This window comes from Onychostruthus taczanowskii, unplaced genomic scaffold (genome assembly GCF_017590055.1).
Source record: "Onychostruthus taczanowskii isolate IOZ18803 unplaced genomic scaffold, ASM1759005v1 scaffold1, whole genome shotgun sequence".
In the NCBI taxonomy this organism is placed as follows: domain Eukaryota; kingdom Metazoa; phylum Chordata; class Aves; order Passeriformes; family Passeridae; genus Onychostruthus; species Onychostruthus taczanowskii.
The window spans coordinates 18,152,684-18,167,942 of NW_024496525.1; the positions used below are offsets into that span (position 1 = coordinate 18,152,684).

The 15,259-nt window shown below is 53.7% G+C and overlaps 1 protein-coding gene across 1 annotated transcript; it reads left to right on the forward strand.

The window, feature by feature from the left end:
* The first annotated feature begins 9,104 nt into the window (after positions 1 to 9,104).
* Positions 9,105 to 15,062, forward strand: EIF2B2 (eukaryotic translation initiation factor 2B subunit beta). The gene is made up of 8 exons (XM_041397425.1): positions 9,105 to 9,297; positions 9,887 to 10,007; positions 10,534 to 10,682; positions 11,384 to 11,547; positions 11,821 to 11,916; positions 12,875 to 13,012; positions 13,680 to 13,746; positions 14,590 to 15,062. The coding sequence occupies exons 1-8, from the start codon at positions 9,135 to 9,137 to the stop codon at positions 14,745 to 14,747; spliced, it is 1,056 nt and encodes a 351-aa protein (XP_041253359.1). The 5' UTR covers positions 9,105 to 9,134; the 3' UTR covers positions 14,748 to 15,062.
* The last annotated feature ends 197 nt before the right edge of the window (positions 15,063 to 15,259 follow it).

Genomic DNA, 15,259 nt, shown 5'->3' on the forward strand with positions numbered 1-15,259 from the left:
CTGGTTCTGGTCTACAGCTTGGAAGGGAAGGGCATACAGCAAGTTTCAGGTCGAATCCTGCTGCCAACCCAAAGAAGCTCTGTTGGCCTTTTCTGTTCTATTTTTAAGCCCCAGAGGCCAGGGAAGCTGGAACTATGGGAGGTGTGATGAGATGCCAACAGGCAACACGATCCCCCGTGGGCTGCAGGTCCTAGGGAAATAACAAGCTCTGTGTCCATGCCAGGATTCACGTTTCTGTCCTCCTGGGAGAGTGGGGAGGCTGCTTCAGGGCTTCCCTACCCAACACCATGTGAGGTCTGTCCCTGCAGCATGAGGATGCCAGTGATCTGCTCCCAGCCCTGTGGGATCTGTCCCCAGAGGATGCAGGAATGTCAGCTGCCTGTCCTCAGCCCTGTTGGGCCATGCAAGTGGCAGTGACTCAGGCTGGGCTCAGTCAGGAGCTTCTAGGCATTGGTACCACTGAGTATGTGACAAAGCTACTGAAGGAAGACCTGGCAAATTAGCATGGAGATGCTGCAGAGATAAGCACACAGAAATCCCAGCCCCACCGCGGGGAGGGTGTGCTGCAGTTCATCACTCAGCGGCACAGCACCGACTCAGCAGCTGCCGGGGCTGCTATGGCAGCATTCAGTACCTGTTCCTTCTGGCTGGGCAGCAAAAAGCAGGTAACATCTTTAATGTGATGACTGGTGCATGCCTGTGGTCTCCCTCTGCCACCCTACGGACCCTTCTGGGCCAAGGGGACCCCCTTCCCACTTGCCCAGGGATAGTTGTGAGATGGAGGAAGAGAGCATTTCCTCCCACCCGAGAGCAGAGGCCGCCCTGAGCAGCAGCTGCTGCCAACTCACTGGACAGACAGAATCCTGTTATTGCAAAGACCGTGACCACATGGGGCCTCATGCCTGTCCTTGCAGGAAGGTCCCTTGGGGCCACCTCTCAGACACAAGGCCAGCCTCTGGCGCTGGAGCAAAGGGCTCTCCCCCAGGCACTGTGTGGCTGGGGAGACCAACCCTTAATTGCTGAGTGCAGTCCTGTTCCTGGTCTGAAGCTATTTCCTCAGAGGCCTTGGGCAGAGTTTACATTCCTGGGATGAGCATCCACTTTCTAGGCAGTGTGGAACAGAGACAGGAGAAGAGGAATAATATTTGGACACCGGTAACCTGTGATCAGCAACATCCTCCTGCATATGGGAGAAGCATCAAGCTGGCTGGGGTCACATCTGCTTGCTTTCCCCTCTGCCATGCTCCTCCCCGGGGGGCCAAATCTGCCCTTCCCCAGCTGCAGGATAGGGCTGGAGGTCGATACTATAAATGCACCAGCATGTCCCTCGTGCCGCCTCCCACTCGGCTCTGGGGAGCAGAGTTACGCATTTTGGGAGCAAGGGACAGAGGAAGCTCAAGGAACCAGCCAGGCACATAAGGAAAACAGAGACATTTCCTTAGAGAACAAATGCCTCCCCTGCAGTGAGCCCCACGCAGTGGCGGCTGACTGAGAGCATCACCTCGGATATGCCACTGCCTGCCCGTGCCACCTCCCTGCCCTGCTCACAGAGCTGAGGAAGCAGGTAGGTGAGGAATGATGGTGTGTCCTGGCTGTGGGTGAGCTCTGGCTGTCAGGTGGGGAAGGCCAGCTCTGGCACCCAGCTGCAAGCATGCCATGGCACAGCCCTGCCAGGTTCCTTCAGGGTGAGGGGCAAGAGCAGGGGCCCTGGCTGCCCATGAGCACTGAAGGAGCCCAGAGGAAGCAGCTGCTCTTCCCTGCAAAACCACACCCTGCCCATTGCACTCAAGGTCCCTCTTAAGTAATCTTTTCCATAAAACAGCCCCATTTCAGCACCAGAGTTCTCTAATGGGCATCTTATACCCTGCAAAATACCCCCTTTGGTATCTCACATGTAAAGAACCCAACAAAAATTTGTCCCTGCATCATTCTTAAACTGACTGCAGCCAGGACCTCCTGTGTCACCCCTGAAGCCCTCGGAGAACAACTCTGAAATCCTCAGGGCATTATTTTTGTTCTACTGCTATTTAGGACACATAACTCAGTCTCATCCAAGCTATAAGCTTCTACCAAGGGAAGGACCATGATCCAGTGCCCAGCACAGTCACCCTCTTGTGTTTGACCCCAGTAGGCAAGAACTGCACCAGCAGCTCCCTATATCCTGCATTGTGATGGGACTCCTGAGGTCAAAGCAGCATGAGGATGTAGGGCACTGGGCACTTCACCTGCCCATCATCCCAGAGCCCCCAGGTCTCACCCTCGCTGTTTCATTTGATTGCTTTCATTTGATTGCTTCTGGGATCTCTTCTTAGAGAGTCTCCTAAGCTCCACTACCAGAGAGCCAGTCCACAGCTAGGACTGAGATAAACCAGGTCAATCATCTGCAGTTTGTATCTCCACAGTGAGAATGAGGATGGGAATGATCGGGCTGGCGCATCCCCAGCTCCAGCCTCTTGGCACAGGTGACCCAGGGCAGGCAGCCGGTGGGCACAGGGAGCCCAGGCCTCTCTCTCAGGAGACTGTGCTGACTTCTGAGAAACACACAGATCTCCAATGCCCTTGCAGAGCTGCACCAATGACCCCTGAACAGTCAGGGCTGCTCCTCAAGGAAACAGCTTTCAAACATCCTACCTGGGCCCTGAAGGACTCCTCAGAGCTGTGCTGCAGCAGCTCCAACTCTGAGATGTCCTGGGCAGCACATCCCCTGTCCCTGGCGGCTGGCTGTGGTGGCGTCAGCGCCTCTCCCAGCCCAGGTGCGCAGGGGGATGTGTTTGCTGAGGGGCAGGCTGACAATAGAGGGAAATGGGCCGGGCTGTGCACCCCAGTGGTGGTGGCTCACGGCTCCGGCCTCCGCGGCCCGCGGCAGGCGGAAGCGTCCGGCCTTAGTCAGCCCCGGCCGCACGTGGCAGGAACTCTGCTGTTTGTTTTGGTTCCTGGGGAGGGGAGCTCAGCCTCCCTGGGGACCCACAACCAAACCTGCAGGCACCTGACGGTCCAGTTCCATGCCTGGGGACATCAGGGTTTGGTCCCCATGGGTCACAGGCACTGCAGGCTGGCCTAGGTCAGACATGAGTTTTGGAGGGGCATGGGATGAGCACCAGGACTGCCTGAGAGCATTCCAGGCAGAGAACCCAGGCAAGGGGAATCCTTGGCAAGTCTGGGTACTGCTTTCAGACACTAATCCCTTTTGGGGCAGGGACGATGCTACCAAGAAAGATGTCCCTGAGACTGCCAGAGCCAAGCCCTGGGTTGGGTGTGTGCGGCCCTCATCCAGCCAGCGTTCCAGGAACAGATCAATGTTGGCAGACCCAGTGCCACTCACCCAGTGCTCAGTGGGCAGCCCCACGCTGCGGGGATTGGCCAGGCCAGGGGTGTTTGCAGAAAAGCACAGCCCTGGAGCAGGGTGAGGCACTGGAGAGCCACACCACAGCCCCAAGCATACGTGGGCACCTACAGGTAAGCGTTCTGTCAGCAGTCCCGACAGCGAGCGCAGTTACGGTGCCAAAACAACAGCCCCATGCACACCAAGTGCCTGAGAGCAGAGCAGGAAGTAGAGACACAGCACAGCTCACCCTGCTCTGTCCAAGTCCCTCTCCTGAAGCCCTGGGTGGGAAATGCAGCCCCAGAAAGCCTGCAGGAATTTCTCTCCAGAAGCTGTAGAGTGCGGTGCTTGGGAAAAACAAGGCTGAGAGCAGGACGGACTGCTGCAGCAGTGTGCATGACCTTCTGCCACCGGCAGAGACAGAGCACCCTGGGCCCGCACCGCCTGGAGGCACCGGGTATGCAACCACGGAGGGGCGAGATTCTCCCAGCAGGAGCAGCCCTCTCCTCAGGAAAGAGAAAGAGACTTTTCCACCAGAGAACCAAGCATATTCTGCACATTTATCATCTTTCATCTACCCTGGGGAAAGGACAGTGAGCGCTGAACAGCGAAGAGAGGCACACAGGCACAAAGCAGCTGCTGCTGCTGCCCCTGCTCTCCAGCTTTCCCAGCCCAGCCGGTCGGTGGGCAGGGGCTGCCAGGCGCTTTTCTCCCCTGCCAAACTGGAACCCGATCCACACCCAGCCCAGAGCTTCTGGCCGCTTATCATGTGGATGCAGTTCTCCTGCTTTTAGTTGTCATAATATTGACACAAAGCAAAATAACAGTGATGGCAAGACTCTGCCTGGCTCTGGAAGGCAAACAGGCAAGGAGACGGGGAGTAGCAGACTCTGCTATTGTGTGGGACAGGGCAGCAGCCAGAGCTGCTTCCAAGCTCTGCTCCTCAGCATCATTCCCGCTGATAAGAGGGGGATGTGGGATGCGGGCAGAGGGCAAATATAAGCTCCACAGCACACCCTCCCTGCTGAGGAGAGTGAACGTGTGTATCGGCAGGGCTTCATCCCAGAGGCTTTCCTAGAATGTGGGTGGAGGAGTGGCTCATCTCTCCCTTTCCCCGAAACCTGGCAGCCGCTGAATAGCTGCCATCACCCGCAGCAGACAATGAGCAAAGCGAGGCCGGGGCCAGCTGCAGCGCCGGGAGCGCGTGAGCAGAGGAGCTGCGGGGAGCTGGCTGGTGACCAGGAAGCAGCCCAGACTGCTGGTGTCACGGACCCCTTGGTGACCACAAAGCGTCCAGGCTGCACTCTGTCTCACTCCAAGGGCCTGGCTTCCTGCAGCCACAGCAGGTTTGCTCCGGGGCTTCTCTGAAGCCAGCCCAGAGGGATGAGCCCCCAGCAGCACCTCCTCTGTGGTGCTGGCCCAACCAGCGTGCCATGCACCCTCAAAGTGGTGGCAGGGCCACAGCCAACACCTGCATGGTGCCATTGAGTTTTCTGAGCACTTGTGCCTTTGTGGCAGTGAAAAAAGCCAATGCCTTTTCAGAGTATGAAGGTCCAGGACACTAATAGCAATGCTGAGGACAACAGCTCCCACCCAGCTCTGTAGCAAGCTCCCTCATCCCTTACCAGAGCTTGTTTTCCTACATGACATACAGTGACTTCCCACACTTCCCTCACCTCTTCCTGACCAGCCTGGCCTTTGAACCAGCTGCCTCCAGCTGCCTGTATCACGAGGGGAGACCTGGGCTACTGCCATAGATGAATGAGCCGACGAGTGAGGCTCCACATCCAGGGCAGGCATTTAGACACCAGCTTCCCATGCCTCTCCCAGGGGCTGGGAAGAGCAAGAGGCAGCCCAGCTTCCACAACAAGCCCTAGAAAAACCTTCATGCTTCCCAGCCTTGGTCTCTATTTTTAAGGCTCCTAAAAGGAGGGGGGCGCAAATTACAAACTTGCTGGCAGGAGAGATGGTCCCTGGGCCAGATTCAGAACCGCCTACTCATTTTCCATAGGGATTGTGGACTCCATTGGTACCACAAGGGTCTGGCTATGGGCTTGGCCTGCCTGTGTGTGCTGTGCTGACGTGATGTTGAGACAGCAGCCATTTTCCAGACAGAGACAAGCACATGTATGAGCAGGCGGCCAAGCCAGGAGCTGCACCAAATCCTTTGCTAACCTGAGGTACTGAATCCATCCTGTCATTCCCCTTAGCAACCCATGCCTGTTTCCCCTTGGCCACCCAGGCAGTTACGGCAGCCAGGCTTTCCTGAGGATGAGCAGTTTAGGAGACAGCTGTTACCAGAGTCATCAGGAAGACCAGCAGAGCACGTGCCCTGGTACCTGTGAATGTCAAGCATGCCAAAACTGCCGATGACTCAGACAACGTGTGGTGTGCGTGCGTGCGCCTGAAAAGCCACAGAGCTCGGCTTTCCAGCTATTCACGTACCTGCATTTGATCAGCAGCTGTTTGTTTGGGCTTTTTGTCTTCTTTCCTTGGAAGCTTGAATTCTAAACATGCATTCCACGCTCAGTTCAGCTCATCATTTCCATCCCCTTCACTTACTAAGTGACCTACTTTCTCCCCTGTAGCACACAGAAAACACTGGTTTGGGCTCCCTTCAGCAGACTCATTCCTACCTCTATGTCTGTGACTGCAAAAGCTTTGGTCTTGACTTGTTTTTGTCTTAGGCCTTTGAGCACAGGTTTTCTAAAGAGCAATCATGTCACACCAAAGATACCTTAGTGCGTCCTTCCCCTCAGACTGTGCTTTGTGTTCTCCCCACACCCATGCACTGTGACCTCCTTCATTCAGTCACTTGTGCCCAGCAAGTGGCTCAGGCACCCAGCAGCAATGCTGCTTCTGCCCATGTCACCCACCCAGCCTCCACAGTCCATGCCGAGCTGACAGCCTGCCTGCTGCTCCTGCTGGGCCATGGCTCAGCTGGCTCTCCTCTGCTGTCTCCTTTTCTTTGCCTGTGCTGAGCGTGAGCAGCTCACTCTGCTTACCCAACTCTTGCAGATGAGTTCAATTACTAGAGTTCAGCAAACTGATTCCCCTCCCTGGCATTTTATCCAGCCCACTTATCCACTGAGAGTTTCTAATCCAAACAGCCTCCCAGCACACGATGTTCCAGTGCTCCCAGGCTCTACCCAGCCTCTGTCCTGCCTTGTTCCTCCCTCACATAAGCACTTGGTGCTCATTCAGCCCCCAGGGATGCAGAATTCCCTGGGCAGAGGGAAGCAGTGTCTCCAGCAGTCGGCCCTGGTGGTACAGAGCAGGATGCCATCCTGGCTAGGCTGGCAGCTCTCCAAGGAGGTGAGACAGTTTTCAGCTCCTCTGCAGGCCCATAAAACATGCTGCCATGCTCGGCTGGCCAGCTCATTCCCTGCTTAGCTCTTTTGTGCACATAACCAGCACTGTCTGCAGCTGTGTCAGCCTCCTCGCTTGCTTGTGCACCAGCTGGGAAGCTGCAGCCACCAACTCTGCCCAGGGCACATCCGGGAAGGGAATGAGGGTGGGCTGTGCAGCAGACAGTTCCCTGTGCCTGTGGCAACAGAGGGAGGTCCTGCTCCATTACACCCAGCAGCTGTGGAGCAGCAGGTGAGATTCCTTCCAGTTGCACAGGGCTGCACCTCCTCACCCCCCATCCCTTCTGCACAGTGCCACGGCCTGCAGGCGGTGGGATTTTAGCAGAGTACACCGGGCACCGACATGAACCTTTCCTTCCCCACTTGCCCTATGCTCCTGTGCTGTCTTTGCTGCCTGTCCTCCTCCTCAACAGCTCCTCTTGAGTCCTGCTGGGCAGTCCTTGTCTAACTCACTGGGTCCTGCCAGCAGCAGCTGGCTAGTGACAGTCAGATGTCCCGTAGCCATGGTCCCCGCGAGCAGCCTGGGGTTTGCCTCGCAGCTCTCCAGAGAGCCCCAGGCTTTGGCTCAGCTCCGCTATGCAGAGCTAACGGCTCCTGAAATCCCCATTCAGAGGCTTTCATTCATGAAACACAGGGCAGCAGACCAAGCGCAGGACTCTGTCCCTCAAGGGACACCAGACTGCCAGCTGCCTAAACTGGCTGTGGCAGCAGTGCCCGGCAGAAAGTGCTACAGGGAAAAGAACAGAAACAGCACAAACGGGAAAAGCTCTGCAGCCTGGCAAAGCACTGGGAAAAAACTGTCCTGCAATAGTTACTGGGACCAAAGCAGGGAATGTAAACAGCCCAGCATCCACAAGGAGGTCATAACCTCAGAGCCCAGTTTCCCTTCCTCTGCTCCGTCCTGCCTAATCTCCAAGAGCTGCTCTGTTTACTAGCAAGATAAGTAAACAAACAAAGGAAAGCTGTAACGCAGTGATTTTTATTTTTCTGGCCAATCCACAGGTCCCAGTCCCTGGGTGCACGTGTGGGAGCTGTTTCTGCACGCCAAGGCAGCTGGCACACTGCACTGCAGGACCAGCAGCAGGCACAGCCTGGCCGGCCCTGCCTGGAAGTGCCTGTGCAGAGGGGCAAAGGGGGAAGGGGGTTTCCCTGTACAGACGCAGAGCTGGGCAGACCTTGCTCCAGGGAGCGTCCATTTATACACTGTGGAAGAAGACACAGAAGGTCCAGGGAGGTCCGATTTACACCCTGTGGAATGGGGAACCAGGACATGTCCAGCTGGGACAGTGGGGCCCAGCACAGTGGAGCCAATAGCTGGGCAAACCCTGCCACCCTCTACTGACTTTCTCCAGGGGCAAAGGATGGGACAAGCTCACAATGGAGTGAAATTCTGACTTCTGTCCAGGGCTGCAGTAGCCGCCAAGCGCATCCAGTCAAACTCAGATGCGTGGCTTTTTGCCAGGCATTGGAGGAATACAGTGAGCTTCCTTCCCCAGGCTGCTGGGCTTTCTGCCTTCCAGGCACACAGGGGCACTTGAGGAAGCAGGAGGAATAGAGAGGCATGGAAGGACTCAGTCCCCTGCAGGCTTTGGGTGACAAATCACCTGCATTAAGTCCTCAGACCCAACACACCAGCTGCTGGTTTTTGCTGGGGACCCAACAGTCCCTGGACAGGAGCTGGCTGTAGGGCGAGTCCTAAGCCAACCAGACAAACGCAAATACGATGTCGTGAACATCCAAGGCCCTACAGGCCTCAGCATGAAGCAATCGCTGACATCTTCCAGCTTAAAATTGTTTGCTTTTATTTCCTAATCTCAAACAACAGGACACAGACCAGAGCGATAGAGTAAAGCAGTAAGGCAATGAGAATTATTCCATGGCTCCTGCCTGTTCCCTGGACACATTGCTCCAGGAACTAGACACAAAAGAGCTACATTCCTGCCTTATCCAGGGCCGGTTCTGGCTCTGCCAGCAAGAACAACTGGGCTGCCAGGAACTGCGCCTTTCCCGACCCGTTTGATTTGGCTCTGCAGAGGCCGGCGCAGCCCGCTCCAAAGCAAACCCGCTCCAGAGCAAACCCGCTCCAGAGCAAATCCGCTCCAGAGCACAGTCGCTCCAAAGCGAACCCGCTCCGGAGCACACTCGCTCCAGGGCACGCCCGCCCCTAAAGCCAGCCCGCTCCAAAGCGAACCCGCTCCGAGGCACGCCCGCTCCCAAAAGCCAGCCCGCTCCCAAAGCCAGCCCGCTCCTAAGGCCAGCCCGCTCCCAAAAGCCAGCCCACTCCCAAAGCCAGCCCGCTCCGCAGCGAACCCTCCCGTGCGCTCTGGGCACCGCCCCCCGCCGGACACGCCTCTCATTGGCTGGGCCGCCGCCGGGGGGCGGGCACAGCTCGGCAGCCTCCGCCAATGGGACGGCGGGGGGGCGGAAGCAGAAGTGCCGCCGCCATGCCGGGCGCCGCCGAGCGCGGCTCGGAGCTCTCGGAGCAGATCGAGGCCTTCGCGGCGCGGCTGCGGCGCGGCGGGGAGCGGCCGCGCTCCGAGGACACGGCGCGGCAGACGCTTTCGCTGCTGCGGAAGATCGTCGGGCACGGGCGATGGAGCCGGGCCGGTGAGGGCCGGGCGGCGGCGGGCGGACGCAGCGCTTTCCCCGGGCGGGCGCGGCTCCCCCAGCGCCGGGGGCGCGGCGGCGGCGGGGCCCGGCGGCGGGGCGAGCCGCGGGAGGGCAGCTGCGCCCCGGTCGCGGCCGTCGGGTGCGGAGGATCCGCAAAGCCGGGCAGGCCCGAGGCGGGAGCCAGCAGCGGGTTCGCAGTGCTTGTCGTTCCCTGCCTGCTGTGCTCACGGGCCCGGCACCTGAGGAGCTGCCCCGCTCCAGCCCTGCTCTCCCCTCAGCGGCGTCAGCCCGAGCACGGACCTTTCCAGCAGCACGTGGTTTCCTCTTTCAAAGGAATGACCAAATGCGCTGCTGATGGTCTTCCCTTAGGTCTGTGTTGTGTCCAAGCGTTTCCGACTGCAAAACCCACCGGTGGAACCGGTTGCTTTGTGAGGGCTCTCTGCTCGCCTCTTCCTGGTGTTTCTTGGTGCTGTGGCCCTTGTGCTGGAGCAGCTGCTGGCCCTGGGATGTTGAGGGGGGTGCACTGGTTTGATGCCCACATGGGCTTGCTCTGGACAGCGATAACCCAGGCCCTCCCCTCTTTTAGGGGAGCTCATGGATCTGATCCGGACAGAGGGCCAGAGGATGACAGCAGCCCAGCCGTCAGAGACAACAGTGGGCAACATGGTGCGACGGGTATTGAAGGTCATTCGTGAGGAATATGGCCGGTAAAGTGCCCCTCTTGCTCCCTGTATCTCTCTGAAAACCCAGAAATGCCCTTTTAAGCTGCTTCTGTAAAACCCCTTTAGTTTCCATCACCCCCTTTTCCCACCTCTCCTAGAGAGGGATTCAGGGAGTTTAATGCCAAAGGAAACCTTGTTGTTTCCACTGTGGGTGATGACATTTCCTCTTTAGAAACCACTTGGTGTATATATTGTGAGTGCATGAGAACAGTGTGTGCCCTGGCCTTGGGTTGTTCTGTGTCTGTGCCTAGTGGGGTCCATCCCACTGGAGCAGTAGCCTCGAGCCTGCTCCTTGTCTGTGGACAGCAGTGTTTGCACGTCTTAAGAAGGCACTTTCTGGCAGAGATTTGGGTGTTTTTCTGCCAAGACAGCTATGGAAACTCTAGTGTGGCATGGTGTGCCTCCTGTGGGTGGCTTTCCTTCCTGTCTCTTCAGATCGAGGTGTGCCAGCTCAGCCTGGCTGTGGCCCTGTGCTCTGTCCTGAGGCTGAAGAGGCCACTTCTCTCCACAGGCTTCATGGGCGCAGTGAGGAAAGTGACCAGCAAGAATCCCTGCACAAACTCCTGACTTCTGGAGGACTGAGCGAAGATTTCAGGACCCCTTACCCCTCCCTCAGAGCTAATGTTATTGAAGCTATTAACGAGATGCTAATTGAGCTAGGTATGGATGGGTCTGAATTGCTCCCGAGTGAAGATTTTATGGGATGGGACTGATGCTTCCCTCTTCTCTAGGTGAAATAAAACAGTAAGGATCTGGGAGGCTTAATCCGAAGGAGCCAAGGGACTGAAGCCCTGCTGCTCTCAGGACTTAGGTTTAAGTCCTCTTTGGCTTATGGGGAAATGGGTAGATTGTGGAAGGAGCAATATGGGGGGTTGTAGGCCTGTACTCTTGATCTTCTGGGAAGTCTTGAGTCCTGTGAAGAAGAGTGCACATGCACATATAACCCGACCCTTGTCACAAAGAACTGTGATACAGTTTTCTTTTTCTGTGATTCTTGTGACAAATCAGGCACTGGACCCACCTTCCGAGGCCCAGGTTTTCCCACCATTGAACTGCAAAAGTGTTGAAGTTTTGTGGGTCTCGTGGTTATCTGTGCTGACACAATCCACTCCCCTCACAACGGAGTTTTCAGTAGAGCTGTTTCTATATATAACGATGGTGTAGCTAGGGAGTATGGCGCATTCAAGGGCCAGCTTCTTGGTTCCACTCCACTGGCAAAAAGTCTGGGGAGAAAAGCTGCTCCTGCTCTACCAGTGCTAATAACATTGCTTTAGTGGAAAATAATCTTGGAGGGCAGTCCTAGCAGCACAAGTGTTGCTCTTGCTGGCTGCTTTTACACCCACGTGTCCCTTGTGTTACAGAGGGCACCACTGATAACATTGCCATGCAGGCGCTGGAGCACATCCACTCCAACGAGGTGATCATGACCATTGGCTACTCGCGCACTGTCGAGGCCTTCCTGAAGGAGGCCGCTCGCAAGCGGAAGTTCCAGGTCATCGTGGCAGAGTGCGCGCCGTTCTGCCAGGTAAGGCCTAGGCCAGCTGTACCCTGTTGTCCCACACATTCTTACTGAAAGCTTGTGTCTGCAGTCAAGATGAGCATTATGGAAATTCCTCTGCAGTTGAGAGATTGGAGACAGCTCGTTGTCCTACCCCAGCATCCTTGAGTTGAAGGGCTGTGTTCAGGTTTCATCACTTGGTATTTTTGCAGTTCAGACAAGAATTGAGTGCTGATACCTTTACAATTACACTGCAGGAGCTGTGTCACAGGGAACCAACTGGATTCTCCCTCTTTTTAGGGTCATGAAATGGCTGTCCGACTGTCTAAAGAGGGTATTGAAACTACTGTCATGAGTGATGCAGCTATTTTTGCTGTCATGTCTCGAGTCAACAAGGTAAGGAGGGCTCCACTGGAGGAGGGATTTCATGGCAGACTGGGTGCTTGGGCCTCTCAAATCAGCTGCAAGTCCCAGCAGTGATGGATGTGTCTCCTCACTGAAGACTCAAAATTGTAATAGCCCCTGTTCACTGCAGGGGTGGAGATTCAGTGTGGAGCTCCAAGTCAGTATGATGACTGACTGAATAGTGACAGGTTTTTCTGGCTTAGTGGCTACACTTAGAAGAGAGCCTCAAAGGATTAACCTCAGTTTTCAAAGGAGATTGAACAAAAAGCAGCATTTTCAAAGGGACAAAACACCCCTTTGCCTGAAACAGAAGATGACTGATGAAGCAAATCATTAAGGTTTGTCTTCTTAAACAGACATGTTCTGTACTTTTAGAGATGAAAACTTGGCACCCCAGAATGGGGGGGGGGGGGGGGGAAAATCTTTTATACTATTTAAATTGATNAAGAATAGAGGAATGGGGGCCGGGGGGGGGGGGGGGGGGGGGGGGGTGGAAATACTTGTAGCATATTAAAATGCAGCTACATCAATTATCTATGTATTTTGAGCTGCTTTGTATTACTCCCTCAACCATAATGCATGGGAATTTTTGCAGTGAGTAGTCAAGTTACTTGTGCAAAGCTTACTTTGTAGGTTTGTAGAAAAGGGACCACAGCCCAGTTTCTGCTTGGTGTTCCCTGCAGTAGAACATACATTTGTCTTCTGAAGTTCTCTGTGCTGGCCTCGCTGTGCTGGAGTCATGCTCTTGTTAGTGAGGAACGTCTCAGTGCAGAGCCAGTGCCAGATGAAACAGATCAGACATTCAGCTGCCCTATAACTCCAGCCGCTGGCTGGCTGGCTGTACTGACACAGTCCTCCTCCAGCTCATCTGTCAGGGTGTGAGCCAGGAAGTGTTCCTTCCCCAGTTTGCTGTGGAACATGCTATCCAATTCTGATTTGCCCTTTTAAGGTCATCATTGGTACAAAGACAATCCTGGCCAATGGCGCCCTGATTGCTGTGAGTGGGACTCACACTCTGGCACTGGCAGCTAAACACCACTCCACTCCGCTCATCGTGTGTGCCCCCATGTTCAAGCTTTCACCACAGGTAAGTACAGCAGCTCTTCAGGACTGCACCTGCAGGGGCTTTTACTTGTAGGAGCTTAGGGTGGAGAGCATCATCAGGTGCAAGGCAAGGTCAGTAAATGAGCCATCTCCCCCATCTAGCACTGTTACTTCAGACAGGAGATCCTCACCCCGATCTGGCACACCTCAGGATCTCCTTGAAGCACCTCTGCCACATGTGCAGAGCAGTACATGGGATATCAGGATGTAGACCACTGCCTCGACTGATGAGACTGGCACTGCCATACTTACTTTTTCTAAACCATGACAGACTTCAGTTTATACCATTAGTGTTGAAAGGCAGAGAATGTAGAATGAGACTCTTTCTTACACTCAGTACTTTTTCAATATGGTCAACACGAAGTTGCAGACTGAGGAAGTCACTCCTCCAGTTCACTAGGCTTTGGTAAGGCCAGCCACGTCATAGAAGGCTCTACAGAAGGCTCTAAAAGCTTTGAGGAAAAACCTTTCACCTGTAAATGTGAGAGAGGTTGTAGACACAAGCACTATGTAATTATTATAAACAGAGTTAATATCACCTGGCAAGTCATCTTCCTCTGCATTAGTTCCTTCCAGTGCCAGGATCTGTTTCCACAAGGATTATCAGGCAGGGCTTTTTTCCTGATCTTCCTGTGCTCTTTCTCATTTAGTTCCCTAATGAAGAAGATTCGTTCCACAAGTTTGTGTCACCACAGGAAGTGCTGCCATTCACAGAAGGTACTGGTTATTCTTTATATGTCTGGTCAAGCTGGTTCAGACTATTTTTTTTCTTTTTGTAACTCATACAAAAAACTTAAACATCAGACAATGTTATAATCCAAGACAGAAAATCCTTTTCTACTGTCTTTGACAGAAAAGAGTGCTGTGAACCATCCAGTTTTATAACTGTATATAATGTAAAGTAGAGAAAAAGGATTTCTCTTGAACACTGTCTTTGCAGTTTTGCTTCTGCTCTGAAACAGTGTTTAATTATAGAATGGTGATAATGATACCAGGTAGGCAGCAGTTTCCTGTGGGACAGGGCAATGCCCAATACCAAGGGCAGCTTCTGTTCTTTTGTGTAACTTCTTGAAACTTTGTTACATGATACAGCCATTGAAACAACAGTGTCTCTGCCATGGGCTTCCCACACAAGCACCATCTTTAGAAAGGCATCAGTGCCCAAGCCCATTTTCAGTTAGCAAAGTCTCTTTCAAAGCCCCATTTCTATGTGACAAAGGGTTTTGAAATGAAGATAGCAGGCTTGGCAGCAGATTTTAGTTCTGACCTTCTGAGCATTTCTTTAAATAATAACTTTGGCAGTATCAGGACTCTTGTATTTTATATTGGTAGGGCTTTTTGGCAATTAGTCAGTCTATATCAGAGGGGATCTGGGGTTTCTACCAGCAAAAATGACCAGAAACAGAGTTTTGCCATTCATTGAAGATATTCAGGATGTTCAAGTACTAACTTCAGGGTGGCATGTGCATAGCCTGTTTGTTTAGGGACTCCAGAAGGTGTGCAAAAGACTAACTGTACTTTGAGTTGCTTTTACTGATATTGCTGCTTTTCACTTCACAGGGGAGATCTTGGCAAAAATCAATGTTCACTGCCCAGTGTTTGACTACGTCCCTCCGGAGCTCATTACTCTCTTCATTTCTAACATTGGGGGTAACGCGCCTTCCTACATCTACCGCCTCATGAGTGAGCTCTACCATCCAGATGACTATGAACTCTAATGCTGAGAAGCACATCACTACTCAGACTCTTCTCTCTTTCCCTTTAGAAAGATACAACAACTAATTAAAGTGTATGTTGCAAAGGCAAGTTGCTGTGGAGAATTTGCTCAGCAATGTCTTTCCTACCCAAAAGCAAGAGAAGGCAGAGCTCTTGTACAGGTTTATATCACATGCTGTGTAAGAAACCATGTGGAGCTGCTAACCCACTTTGATTTTGAAATAGCAAGGCATATGTGTAACTCTGGGGCAGCTAAGCTGTTACTTCAAAGTACGCTGCAATAAAGGCTGTTTACAGTGATCTCACTGTTAAGCACATTTTCCATATGCAGTTGTTTTGTTTATTTAACTAGCAGGAGTTTTACCAGTGTAGTCAGTTGCCTGCACTTACTACATGATGCAGTATCCAGTTTTACAGTGTGCTTTCACATGTAAATGTGATAGGAGTAGGAACTTATCAACAGTTGTCTTCAAAATTGATATTTAGCTATTGAGTTATTTCTGTGGGGCTAGGT